The 14,498-nt window shown below is 38.6% G+C and overlaps 1 protein-coding gene across 1 annotated transcript in view; it reads right to left on the bottom strand.

Moving 5' to 3' along the window:
• The window catches only part of LOC124777567 (dihydrodiol dehydrogenase 3-like), a 49,522-nt gene extending 35,363 nt beyond the window's left edge, over nucleotides 1-14,159 (bottom strand). The window contains exons 1-2 of the mRNA XM_047253023.1: nucleotides 14,001-14,159; nucleotides 4,148-4,339 (exon numbers count right to left, since the gene is read on the bottom strand). Coding sequence (XP_047108979.1) covers nucleotides 4,148-4,339; nucleotides 14,001-14,075 — 267 coding nt within the window. The 5' untranslated portion in view covers nucleotides 14,076-14,159. The remainder of the gene's footprint in view (nucleotides 1-4,147; nucleotides 4,340-14,000) is intronic.
• Between the last annotated feature and the right edge of the window lie 339 nt (nucleotides 14,160-14,498).

Here is a 14,498-nt window from a genome sequence, read left to right as displayed (position 1 = left end):
AAAGACAGAGCTACGTGTGAAAGCACCCACGTGATTTACCAACTGACCTGCCTACACTGTGAAGCTTTCTATGTGGGAATGACCAGCAACAAACTGTCCACTCGCATGAATGGACACAGGCAGACAGTGTTTGTTGGTAATGAGGATCACCTTGTGGCTAAACACGCCTTGGTGCACGGCCAGCACATCTTGGCACAGTGTTACATCGTCCGGGTTATTTGGATACTTCCCACTAACACCAACCTGTCAGAACTCCAGAGATGGGAACTTTCCCTTCAGTATATCCTCTCTTCTCGTTATCCGCCAGGCCTCAACCTCTGCTAATTTCAAGTTGCCGCCACTCATACCTCACCTGTATTTCAACAACACCTTTGCGTCTGTACTTCTGCCTCGACTGACATCTCTGCCGAATCTCTTTGACTTTACAAATGTCTGCTTGTGTCTGTGTATGTGTGGTTGGATACACACAAAATTCAAGCTTTCGCAACAAACTGTTGCCTCATCAGGAAAGAGGGAAGGAGAGGGAAAAGACGAAAGGATGTGGGTTTTAAGGGAGAGGGTAAGGAGTCATTCCAATCCCGGGAGCGGAAAGACTTACCTTAGGGGGAAAAAAGGACGGGTATACACTCGCACACACACACATATCCATCCACACATATATATGGATATGTGTGTGTGTGCGAGTGTATAACCGTCCTTTTTTCCCCGTAAGGTAAGTCTTTCCACTCCCGGGATTGGAATGACTCCTTACCCTCTCCCTTAAAACCCACATCCTTTCGTCTTTTCCCTCTCCTTCCCTCTTTCCTGATGAGGCAACAGTTTGTTGCGGAAGCTTGAATTTTGTGTGTATGTTTGTGTTTGTTTGTGTGTCTGTCGACCTGCCAGCACTTTCATTTGGTAAGTCACATCATCTTTGTTTTTAGATCTATATTTCCTACGTGGAATGTTTCCCTCTATTATAACCATGTATATGGGAAAAATATATCTAAAAACAAAGATGATGTGACTTACCAAACGAAAGCGCTGGCAGGTCGATAGACACACAAACAAACACAAACATACACACAAAATTCAAGCTTTCGCAACAAACTGTTGACTCATCAGGAAAGAGGGAAGGAGAGGGAAAGACAAAAGGATGTGGGTTTTAAGGGAGAGGGTAAGGAGTCATTCCAATCCTGGGAGCGGAAAGACTTACCTTAGGGGGAAAAAAGGACGGGTATACACTCGCACACACACACATATCCATCCACACATATACAGACACAAGCAGACATATTTAAAGACAAAATGTTTGGGCAGAGATGTCAGTCGAGGCGGAAGTGCAGGCAAAGATCTCACTCTATATATTTGCCTGCACTTCCACCTCGACTGACATCTCTGCCCAAACTCTTTGTCTTTAAATACGTCTGCTTGTGTCTGTATATGTGTGGATGGATATGTGTGTGTGTGTGCGAGTGTATACCCGTCCTTTTTTCCCCCTAAGGTAAGTCTTTCCACTCCCGGGATTGGAATGACTCCTTACCCTCTCCCTTAAAACCCACATCCTTTCGTCTTTCCCTCTCCTTCCCTCTTTCCTGATGAGGCAACAGTTTGTTGCGAAAGCTTGAATTTTGTGTGTATGTTTGTGTTTGTTTGTGTCTATCGACCTGCCAGCGCTTTCGTTTGGTAAGTCACCACACACACACACCAAATTGCTTGGGAATTATACGGTATGGTAGCCCTCCATCCTCCACTCGTGGACAAGGTTTAGGTTTTGGAACTGTAGGGATTGGGGCAAAGATTAGGGCATTGGATAGGGAATCATGCCAATGGACTTCACATGGGAAGTCAGTGCAACAGCTAGGAAATGAGTGCCAGAGGGGCTGAGGCAGGTCAGAATGTTCATGAATGTTACAGACACAATCTTTGAGAATGTTGATGAATGTTGTTGAATGTTCCAAAATGTTACATTTTTGAACCTTCTGGAACGTTAAAAAATCTTCTAGAATTTTCCAGACTGTTTCATGTTGTTTGAAAATGTTCTCAATGTTCTCAAGTGTTGCATTATCCTGTTGTGGTGGAAATATGTTCCTGCTCACAGGTGTTGTGTTGTATTGTGTTGTGTGTGTGTGTGTGTGTGTGTGTGTGTGTGTGTGTGTGTGTGTGTGTGTTTGTGTGTGTTTATACATATGAGACGCATACTCTTGAAAACTGATTAGAGTGCATCAAGTAAAAGTGAAAATGATAGAAGGTGAAATAAATTTAAGTGAAAATAAACTGCCTAAGGCAGTGAACAATGTATTTCATCTGATTTAAGAGGATGCTGAAATGTGAAAGGGGCAGAGATCATTCCTGTGCTGAAAGAAGAAGGAAACAGAAAGAACTGCGGAGAAGTGAAGCAGATAAGTGAGAAGCATATTTTGATTCGCAATGGAAGAAAATGAATAGATTGAGAGAAAATGAGAGAAAATGTAACAGATGAAGAGTGAGATGAAAATAGAGACACTCAACAAGCAAACTTACAGAAACTGCTGAAGAAACAAGATTACAAAGAAATTTCTCAGAAAAAAATGAAAATAAAGGCCAGATTGTAATCTCAGTTAAGTGAAAGTTGTCTTTTTAAGCCATTCATAGCCTGAAATAAAAAAATTCTTTTCCCTAATGAAAAATTAGCTTCTAGCCATCACCAAAAGAAGTACTGCTTAAGCACTATGGTCCTCTTTAGTGTATTCTGTTTCCCCACAGCACAGAATTCAGATAAAATTTGTGAATCATACCTGCAATGGAAACTGTGAAACTGGGATGCCTGTTGGCATTGTCAGATACTGGGCTGGGAAGCAGTCACCTTCACGAATTTTATCTGCTCTATCAGCACTTCTTGAATGTTTGTACATGACTGTACGAGGCAGTTATTTTATTTTGATGGTTTTTGGAAGCATTCAGGATTTAAAAATTTGATGGCAGTATCTGATGTGAATATTCTTAAATAAACTAGGAATAATGCTTTGGAAATGATATGAACTGGTACTTTTTTTAAGTAAGCAAGTTCAGCAAGATGTACAAAACTAATTGGAGTGTAAAATGTAGGTTTCATGAGGTGTGACAAATGCTCATGAGTAATGTGCTTCAAGAGATGCCAGGTCACAGAAACTTTATTTCTAAGAAGATAAACTACTGTAACCTACAAAAGTGTCATGTTTCATAAGCCACTACAACTGAAAGGTGTTTCAGAATCACGGCAAATATGACTGAGAGAAGGGATGTTCTCTAAACTCGTACTATGACAGGTTGGTGAATGTGAATAACCACCTGAGAATGAGTTAGTAATAGTACCAGGGGCAAGAGTTCACTATTTGTGGTTTCTTACATTGGACAACACATTTCTGGAGAACAAAGTTTGTCTCTAAACTTTGTGCATTTCATTATTTACCTAAGTTTTTCTCTGGACTTCATGCATGGAATTATTTTACTGAGAGTAAACTATCCTTATAGGATTTTTAATGATAATCACTTCACTTAAATTGCACATTTGAAATGCAAAAATTTCATTTCATTTTATAGCTCTTTTTCTGAAATTTGTCACTATTAGTTCAACTCAAGGTGGCAACTTTAGCTGGAAATTTCACCTGTTTCCATACTTTTTCAGAACTTTAACATGACTGGGTTCTCTGTGTCACCTTGGGACAAACCAATACATACCACAATATCTCAGACATCATCACCACTGAACTGTCTGTGGTAAGTGTGATAGTGTGTATTTTGATGTGCAAGTAATGGATCTATCATTTCTTACAAATGCATGAAAAGCAAGAAAATTTAGAAACTAAGCCACACTGTAGTCAAGTGAATAGTGCAATCTATTTAGTGGTTATTGATGTTTTTGAAACTATAAAGTTTAATTAAATTCAGAACAGCCCTTTATGTAATTAATGGTACGCTTACAGGTGTTCTGCTGAGTTGTTGTGCATTCAATGGAAATAACGACATGACAGAACACCTGGAAGCACATCGTTAATCTATCATGTCAAGGAAATCCTTCATTTGTGTAAGTATTTATTGGAATACCACACAATGTGTTCATAATGATACCATGTATTTTTTAAGGAGCTACTTTGCATGTCACAACTCAACACAAATTTAAAAATGTCTTACACAACTTCTCCCTTACCTTAGTTGTAATAAATAAGTCCTCTCTCTTAATTTTTCCAGAGCTGGTCCATTTCTTCAAAACTTTTCCAATAGCTTTCTCTGTGCAATAAAGGTAAGCTGTGTCAATGTGTCTATAACCAATTTCAAGTGCAGCATCTATTGCGTTGACTAATTCTTTGTCATCAACTTCATCCTTTGACAGTATTTGAACCTAGAAAATTAAGATCACACTATGAAGTTTGCGAGAAGTATATATTATAAATCATGGCAGATATTTTAAATAGATATGTCCATTGAATTTAAAATAGAATGGGTTATTGAATGAAAGCCTTGCTCCACATCAGGCACTAGCACATATTTAGTGCAAAGATTGTAACACAGCTGAAACAAAATGTACTTTAATGAAGGATGATTTTACATGATGTATACATTAACTGACTCAAACCTCTGCTGTACTAGTTGGAGAGATGTGACAGTAAACATCACATGCAGATTGCTACATGCAATTCATGTAGTTAGGTTCCACAAAAATTACTATTTACTGAACAGAGAGAGACATAATGAGCTTATTGTTATTCACAAGAAATAAAATGGAAAATGTAACAGGGCTTAAGGTAATATTAGATAACTGATCCACAAGTTACTATAGTCTTTCTTCATCTCAAGTTTTTATTTTTTAAGAAACAATAAAAAAGATTTATATGTTTCACAGGACAGTGACACTAAAATAAATAGTTACAAAATTCATAAATACACAAAAATGTATACATTAACTGACTCAAACCTCTGCTGTACTAGTTGGAGAGATGTGACAGTAAACATCACATGCAGATTGCTACATGCAATTCATGTAGTTAGGTTCCACAAAAATTAGTATTTACTGAACAGAGAGAGGCATAATGAGCTTATTGTTATTCACAAGAAATAAAATGGAAAATGTAACAGGGCTTAAGGTAAACTGTAGGAAAAATTATAAAATGAAGCAGCAAACTGAGATGCTGTCATTAGATGATGTGATGTACTGAGATGTTACTGAGTTATCTGTTCTGCGTATGTCTACTACTCCTCTCCTGGACCATGTGGTGGGGTGGCAGTCACCTCTCACTTTTAACAAGTACCCATAGGTGTAATGCCCATCCTTGCTAATTGATGGTGACCGCTAGTTAGAAGCATGGTGGCATGAAGTACATAACAGTTTCAGTGCTGAGCCCCATGCTTTTCTGATGTACCTCTTATCAAGGTCATCTGTTATTCCAACCACTTTTTGACTTTGATACCAAAGAATTTTTCTACAAATTTCATTATATTCAGCACAGAGGTATGAACTGTTAATTCACAGTAAATGGATTTTTTGCTTGTATATATATATTTTAAGGCAATAAAAGAGGCCGATTCACACTCCATTGTTTCACATTATATGATGAGCTCAAGTTCCTTGACAGTAGCTGCAGCCGAAAATCTTTGTTAATTCAAGAAATCTTTAGACTTAACAATAGCATTCAACAGGACTTTTGAGTACTTATCTTTGTGCTTGGAAATAAGTCATCTATACTTAATCTCTCACATCGCTCCCAACATGATACTTCACCACCCACCCAATCTATAAGCTATCCTAGCCCATCCTTATGCCATACTTACTCTCAACCATTTGCCCAATACATCTATGCAGGACATCCTACTGCTTTCCCAGCACAGACATGTTGTATCCTGCCAGAGGCTAGGCAAATTGTGAAAGGTATCATATCACATACCAACTCTTCTATAATTTGTGCACAGCAATTTATGTGGGCCTGACTGCAAGTCAGCTTTTCACCTCAAGTGGCCACTCCCAAACTGTAGCAAAGAGCAAGGTTAACCATCCAAAGCAAAAAGTGCCATTGAGCATAATAAACCTAATTTCAATGGCTGATATCTGCTTCATCACTCATGCCATCTGTATCCAACCTCCCAACACCAGCTTCTTTGAATTACGTGAATGCAACACATCCTTCTATCCCATAATCCTTCTGGGACTCAATCCCTGCTACCTACCTCCCCACCTGCCCCATGACCCTAAGGCTGTCCTCACATGGGATGAGTATGAGTTTTTTGACATCACTTCCAATTATTTCACATTGAGGAGGCATTGCTGCATATGAAAAACAAAATAAGTTCTGTGATATTTCAACAACATGCTACAAAACATTGAACCAATTAGAGGCAAGAACACTCTAAGCAGAACTTGGGAGATCCTATATTGGATTTTGTTATTTTCAGCTGAAGTCCATATTTGATGAGTTTTATATTAGAACTCATATCCTATTAATATCTGCTGCTTCAAAGCACCAGCACATTGGGAATCTCTCAAAAATGCCTCACTGGTGGTACAATTTGCTGTAGTAATATGATGGAAATGTCATGGTTAAAGAATTTTGTGTTAATTATTTTTATATCATAACTTGTGTGTTTTGAAAGTATACCATTTTAAGGCAATGGTATCAATGATTCATCAAAAACCCATTTTTTGTGGTAGGCTCTATTATGATTAAATATCAGGTAGTAATAGATTCTTAATTAAAACCTTCAGTACTTCATAACATAAAATACAAGCCATTTGTTACAGAAGTTCAGTATATCACAGTTGATTGAGACGTTGAGAGAAGTAATGTGTAACAGGCTTGTTCCTTGCTATATCAAAATGTATTTTATTCACTTTCACATTTTTTTTAAAGTGTGGGGCTCTTTCTTATAAAAATAATAGAAATATTGTGTGTAATATTCAATACTATTTAAATGTAAGTGTTCTGTCTAGCAGGAGTGAGTTTGTTCAGTTTCATAAACATTTATAAATTGATGTCCTTGGAAACTGGACATGGAACTTGACTTCTGGTCTTGTAATATGTTCATAGATATTTCCACCCTATGCCAACCTATTCAGGGACATCTGAAGGAATCCTTCCCAACCACCCAGAATCCCAAACTACTTAGCTGGTTCAGATTTATTAATGACATCTTCACGATCTGAATCGAGGGGGAGGACACCTATACACATTCCTCCAGAACCTCAACACATTTGCTTTATCTGGTCCTCCTCAACCCAAAAGCTACCTTCTGCGATACTGACTTCTACCTCAAAGATGGCTACATTAGTGCCTCCGTCCATATCAAACCTACCAACCACCAGCAATACTTCCACTTTGACAGCTGCCACCTATTCCATACAAAGAAGTCCCTTCCATACAGCCTAGCCACCTGTGGCCATTGCATCTGTAGTGATGAGCAGTTGTTCTTCAACTATATCAAGAGTATCACAGAAGCCTTTACAGATCAAAATTATTCTCCCAACCTTGTATAGAAGCAAATATCCCAAGCCTTCTCCCTCCAGTCACCCACAGCATCCCAAAGTCCCAGGCTGCAGTAACTGAATTGTATTCTCCACTAGAATTTTGTCTACTTCTTGTTGTGTCCAGAAATGAGAAATATCCTACTTTTATCCTCTCCACGGCTCCCACAGTTGTATTCTGCACCCACCAAACCTACACAATATCCTCGTCGATTCTTACTTCACCCCTGCTTCGAACCCCTTGCCTCATGGCTGATATCCATGTAATAGATCTAGATGCAAGACCTGTTCCATTCAGATTCCCACCACCACCTACACCAATCTGGTCACAAGCATCACTTACCTCTTCAAAGCAGTCATGTGATCGACAAGCGAAGCTGCAACTACTGTTTGTGTTCTGCATGGGCATGAAAACCAACAAGCTATCTGTCCAGATGAATGGATACTGAGAAACTGTGAATGGTTACTTACAAACTGTGGCTAAGAGACAGCTGGATCACACAGCTGCTGTGCATGCTGACCAAGAAAATATTCTTCATTTTGATGAAAGCTTCACAGCTTGTGCCGTCTGAATTCGTCCTGCCAGCACCAGCTTCTCTGAGTTTTCCAGGTGGGAACTTTCCCTGCAATATATCCCTCATTCCTGTAACTCTTCTGGCTTCAATATTCATTAGTTACAGTCCTTCACCTACCTACCCCCTTCCCTGCTCCCACTTCAGCACGACACAGCCTTCTCTTCTACCAATGCACCCACAGTCTTTTTACTTCTCTCCTTTTCTGCTCCCTTGCCCCCTCCTTCCCCTACCCATGTAACCTTCCCTCTGCACTTAGCTATCATACCCTGTCCCCACCACATCCCTGTATGCCCCCACAAACAGCATTTTCCCATTCCCCATCCCTACCCTCCAATCTCTCTCCCTCCCCAACACAGCCTCTTCCTTCTTGCCACCACCCAGATTGCTTCTCCCATCATGCACAGGTGCTCATGGTCAGGCCTTGGTGGCTAGAGATAGTGGTCGCATTTGTGAGTTGCACTTGTGTGAATGTGTGTGTTGTCTTCTTTTGAAGAAGGTCCTTTGATCAAAACTTCACTTGTCTAGCAGTCTTTTTGTTGTGTCTGTCTGCGACTCAACATCTCCACTGTATGGTGAGCAGGACCTATCCTTTTTGTGCTGTTGTCAAATTCTTTATTTAGTGTGCTACAGACAGAGCAACATGACTAGCACATGGAAGATGGAGGAAATTTGCATTTTAATAGAGCTAGCATAGGAATTTTATGCTACTCCATTTTTGTAAACAAATTGTGTGGTTTTCAAGCCACATAGAACTGAGAGCTGATGCTGGAGAACACTACAGTCACAAATCACATTAACCAGTATGCGTCATATAACATTGTCACTGTATCTCATGCAGTTGGATTTCCTGTCACCTTTACACGTTCTGCACCCATACTGCCCTCTCTGTAGTCGCCCTCTTTCTCTGCTCTCTCTTCTCTCCAAATTCACTGTGCCTTTTCCCAACCCTTTATCTCACTTCCTGCCTTCTTTCTCCCCTTTGAATTCCACCTGACACAACCCCTCATCCCTGCTTAGCTGCAGTGCTGGCACAATGTAGTCAGTTGTGACAACGTAGCTGAGCAGATGTAAGTATGTGTATGTGTATTCTGTCACCTTTAAGATATTTTCATTTGTTTGTTAATGCATAATGTTAGAGTTTGTAAGATTTTGGGTTAAGCTGTTTACTGTGAACCAATTGCCAGCTTGTTTCATTATTTTTCTGGTTGTCTCTCCTGTGTCTGGGCCCTTTATCAGTATACTTACATTGTTAGTAAACAGCACAGGTTTTGAAGAGTCTTCCAACGTCCATGTTAATCACAAATTTAGTTGTAGTCCTCTAAAATAATTTTTAATGGAATCCTCCCTTCTTTACTGTTGAGATATGACTCCATCCTTTTAAGGAGAATGCATTTAACATCATACCGTATTAATTTTTGAAGCAGCATTTTATAATCTACTCAATCAAAGGCCTTGATAAGATTACAGAAAATAGGAAAAGGTAATTTTTCATGTTTAAGTCTAACATAGCTGAGTTTGAGAGACCAGATATTATTTTCTTTGAAGAGAAGTATTTACAGAAGCCAATTTCAGCTGTTGTCAAAGGTTATTATCACCTAAGGTTTTGATATTTAGAAGCTCCCTTCTCAAACATTTTTGAGAAAACTGGAAGGAGAAAGATGAGTCTATAATTATCAGAGGTCAACTGCTTATCTCTACATTCATACATTGGTGGTATTACTGCATGTTTCAGTCTTTCAGGAAACACCCATTGATTCATCAACTCAACGTCAAGTGAGTAGAAGAATTTAACAATTTGACTGATGTTTCATTACAACAGAAGTGTTGCTGCTATTTAGAGGTCAAATGTTTTTGGGGCCTCCAGAAATTAAAAAAAAAGGAAATATAGTAACAGTATTTCCTACTAGTGATTTATATCTACAGTGCCTTATATCGTCTATTGACAGGTGTCACTATGTTTATAAATAATTATCTTGATGATGAAAATACTTGTTTTTGCAGAAAATATATGTATTGTGTTCAACATTGATCATTTGTGTGCAACAATTGCTGTTTGCTATTGTAGAGAATTATCCTGCAATATTATAAACAACAATCTGTGTACTTGCTTATGAAGAAAGGGCAATGTGACAGTGCACCCATTCTTTTAGTGAGGGAAGTGAAGCTTTACTAGCTGAAGCTAGTATATTCTACAGTAAAGGCGTGTAAGATGCTTCAAGATCAGGAGTATTGAAGATGGTGATATGTATGTGCATAGTGGGGAGAGGGGGGGGGGGGACTTCATTCCATCAAAATTTTCCCTGTGATAGTCAGGTTGATGATCCCTATTTCCTTGAACTAATTTTTGGTGTGTGGAAGAACAAGTTTTTTTGTCTAATTTTTCATGGCCACATTTGATTTATCTTATGAATTGGTGTCTCACTAATTATGGATTATTCTGAGCTCGAGTAGGACTGAAAATAAGATATAAATGAAAGAACTAATTATTGGTGTGTGGGAGAACAAGGTTTTTTGTCTAATTTTTAATGGCCACATTTGATTTATCTTATGAATTGGTGCATCACTTATTAAGGATTATTCTGAGCTCGAGTAGGACTGAAAATAAGATATAAATTAAAGAGTCAATTTGTTCAAAAAAATACTCTTCAGCTGTAAAAATGTTTAGGAAAGTCACTACAGGATATTTAGAGTCTTTTTTGTATAAATTATTTCAACTGGGAAAAGTAAAACTTTATATGACGGCATCATAGACTGCTTGACGTGTAATTATTGATTCATCTGTCATACTCTCAAACATCTGCTCTGATTTCACACAGAATATCCACTCCTCATCCAGGCTTGTTTTATCAAACTTGTTCATTACAGCAATAGCTACATAACTAAACAGTCAATTCTTTTCAATCAAAACTGGTTGATTAAAAGAATGAATAGTGTTAATCAGCCTGCAGTGAAGACTCCTTATAGCTTTTGGTGATAGGTAAGTCAATGATGATCATCAGAGGTATACTTTGCAGACAAATATTTGAGGGAACACTTTAAAGTCTTCTTGAAGTTGAAGCAATCCTTCCTCCTAAATGTTTTCAGTCCTCTTCAGTTACTTGTGGATACCAGATCTGACAGAAGCATCTTGAAATGTTAGCTGTATGGTATTCTTGCACATTCAAGACCACATTATGGCTCCATTGAACTTCTCAAAATCTAGGTCAGAGAAGCGTGTAAAAATGAAGCTAATGGAGCATGCTACAAATTGCAAACTCTGCTTGCACCCTGTGCGTGAGGCCAGCAGACTTCACTACCTCCACTAGCCGCCCGTAAGAACTGAGTATTGCCTCAGAACCCATGCCACAGGTGCCGTTAGTGCCCTCATGAGCTGCAAAATGCAGATGGCTGCACCCTGCCCGCTTGATATTCGCAGGCAAGACTGTCTCCACATCTCAGATGAGGCCCCCTGGCAGACATACCGAGTGCAGACATACTGAGTGCACATTGGCTTTCTTTCCAGCCCTGAACACTATCTGCATAATGGGACTCCATAGTGCGTCTAACATTATAGATTCCAAAAACTAGCAAACCCCTACCCCTGTGTGCCTGCTCAGGCCCTGCCACACGTCTACTCACAGGGTGAATAGGTGATGTCAGGTGGCCAGTCTCCACATTGGCCGACTGCATCGAGTGACACAAACATATTGCCACCCACCACTCACCCTGCTGTGAGGGCGGATCCACGGCGTTGGGTGCACTAGGAGGTGCCTTGGAAGCAGAGCCCATGGGCAAAACAAGTGACACTTGAGGTATCCCATGCAATGCACCAGATTCTCTGCCACTGCTGCACCACAAGGCAGCAGCCTGAAGGTGACTATCTGTAGTCAAAAGCACATTCAGTTGTTTTCAAACTGCAGCCAGCTCCTCCTTCATCTTCACACAGTAAGCACACATAGAAGCCATCCTAGCAAGACTAACTGAAGAAGTGAACTATAAAAACAGACAATTCTAGATATGTAACTTGCTACCCTCCTGATGTGTCAATGGACACTGATGTGCTAATAAGCTACGTAGTGGGCAACTATTGCGCTAGAGACTGAATGAATATACACTTACAAAAACATGAGATTAATCCTCTTAAACAGAGAAAAACAAAATTTAATAAATATACTACAAGGAAAACACAGGAAAGATAAACACTTAGCTTGCCACTCTGTAATTGTACTTGTGTATCATATGAGAGCTGGAGCCTGACTGACTGGCTTACAAAACAACTGGACAGTTGCTTTCAAAACAAAACAAATAAGTAACTACTGTGCTACAGGCTGAATGAATTTACACTTACAAAAATGCAAGATTAAACCTCATACACAGAGAAATACACACATCATGCAGTTAATTTAAGAACTATAACAGCAATGGAGTCTGACATTGTCATGATTTACACAATACAAAACTGAGGTGTCTACTCATAGTTATCAGTATTTCACTAAGCACTATGACTGTGAACACTGGTCTGAAATATAAAGCTGTGTGAGCATGTAAATGAGGGTAATGGTGTTTCTTTCAGTTGCTTCTATCTAAATATGGAAAATCAGTTTTTCTAGACAATTTTTCCTTTCTTTTGTAGTGGAAGGTCTGCCTTTCTTTCTTCCCATACTCATCTTCCTGTGGTTTGCCAGTTCTACCCACAGATTCTTGTGCCATGTCAGAATTGTTATTGAAAGCAAGTAGGTCAGCTTGCGTATTTGTGTCTTTAGCTGGTTTGGATGTTACTGGCCAGGCTGCAAACACATCCACATGAGATGGCCTGAAAACTATCCTGTGTTAGAGCTACCTTGTAAGTTTTAGAATCCCTTTCCATTTACCAGATGCTTAGTTTTAATGCTATTTTATTCTCCAATAGTTAGCTATGATACTTCGAATGAATATAGATAAAAATATAAATGCTTCCAGCAAACATTTTTCTGGTACATGACTAATTCCATTATCCATCACCTGGGATCCACACCCGATCATCTTCAGTAATAGCTATAGAAGAGGAAGAGCAACTAAACTGAAGACATTGGACAACTTACAGGTCACTTAAAAACTTAAGGAATAGTGAAAAGCCAGGAAATTGTTTCTGTCTAAGAGTGACAAGCAAGATAGGATGGAAAAATCGGTCATGAAACTCCTTTGCAGGATTATAAAAGTATTGGAGGACACTTTAGGGAAGTTGACACCCACAAATGTTTTGGTAGGTCAAAATTCTACACCATTATGATTTAACTGAATCATCATGTATAAGTCTGGAAGTTACACAGGTTAATAAGATATACAATTCAGTTTGCAGATCATTTAAAAATGTAACAGTGCTAGACTGAAATCTTTTCTGATAGATGACTTTTAAGCAGCAAGATTGTTAATTTATTTTCACTGGGTGTGAAGCAACTCATATTTTTGTGCAGAGTTAATTTCTTAAAAATGTATGATTTTTAAGTAAGACTGTTTTATTATTAATATATTTATGCAAGTGCAAGGCCATTATTAGATGCAAGTTATTTGTTGTTATTGTCATCACAATATTCCAATTTAGCAGAGTAAGCTCATTCTGCAACTAATTGTAGGTATGATATCTTAAAAAGCAATCAGTTTGATGAGTGCGTGAAAAAATAATTGGAAATAAAATAGGGATAAACAATAGTGATCACTTTCAGGTGGATTGGCTGCATAGAGGTAATAATTTTGAGAAACTTCAAGTGACATAAACATAGTAATTACAACTATTAATTAATACTTTAACTATAAAACAGCTTTTGAATCAGCTGTTGGGGTGTTTTATTGCTGTTGATGCATGCATATGCATAAAACTGCAAAGCTATGAACCATTTAACAGCAGCATCTAAATGACTGTCTTAACATACCTTTAGCTGTACTGATCTTTAAAAAAGAAAGATCTTCTCTTTTGATAGAACAATTACTCTTTCAAATTTGTGTTTTGTAATCCTTACCTCCCAGGTGCCCAATCCTATAATAGGCATCTTCCTTCCATTGTGCAGTTCAAGAAAATTCACTTTTCCCGACATCTCCTTTACCAAAGGCACCACAGCAGAACAACAAGTGAGCCTTCACCGTATAGTAACTCTGTGATAATATGCCACTTATGTAACTTGCCCTTGGAAGAAAGTTTCCTTTTATAGCACAAGTTGTTCAGATTAGCTGTAATGAAGAAGATAAGGCTACCCTTGATGTCCCTCAGTTACATGTTGCTCCAGGGAAAATATCTGAAAGTAATATTTCATAACTGCAGGCAATAAATGCTTTTCCGAATCTGGTAACAGAATACGTAACTCCAGTGTTGATGCTGAAATGGGAAAGGCTGTACACCTTAAGAACATTCTTAAGTGTTTAAAAAAATACATTAAATATCATATCCAATGGCAGTTCAACTGTGTTTGATGAAACCCACTTTTCACTTTCTAATTATAAACATTATTAATTTACATACT

Source organism: Schistocerca piceifrons, chromosome 2 (assembly GCF_021461385.2).
Source record: "Schistocerca piceifrons isolate TAMUIC-IGC-003096 chromosome 2, iqSchPice1.1, whole genome shotgun sequence".
NCBI classification, from domain to species: domain Eukaryota; kingdom Metazoa; phylum Arthropoda; class Insecta; order Orthoptera; family Acrididae; genus Schistocerca; species Schistocerca piceifrons.
Note: the sequence above shows the minus strand (reverse complement) of the source record. Positions and strands in the feature narration are given on the sequence as shown.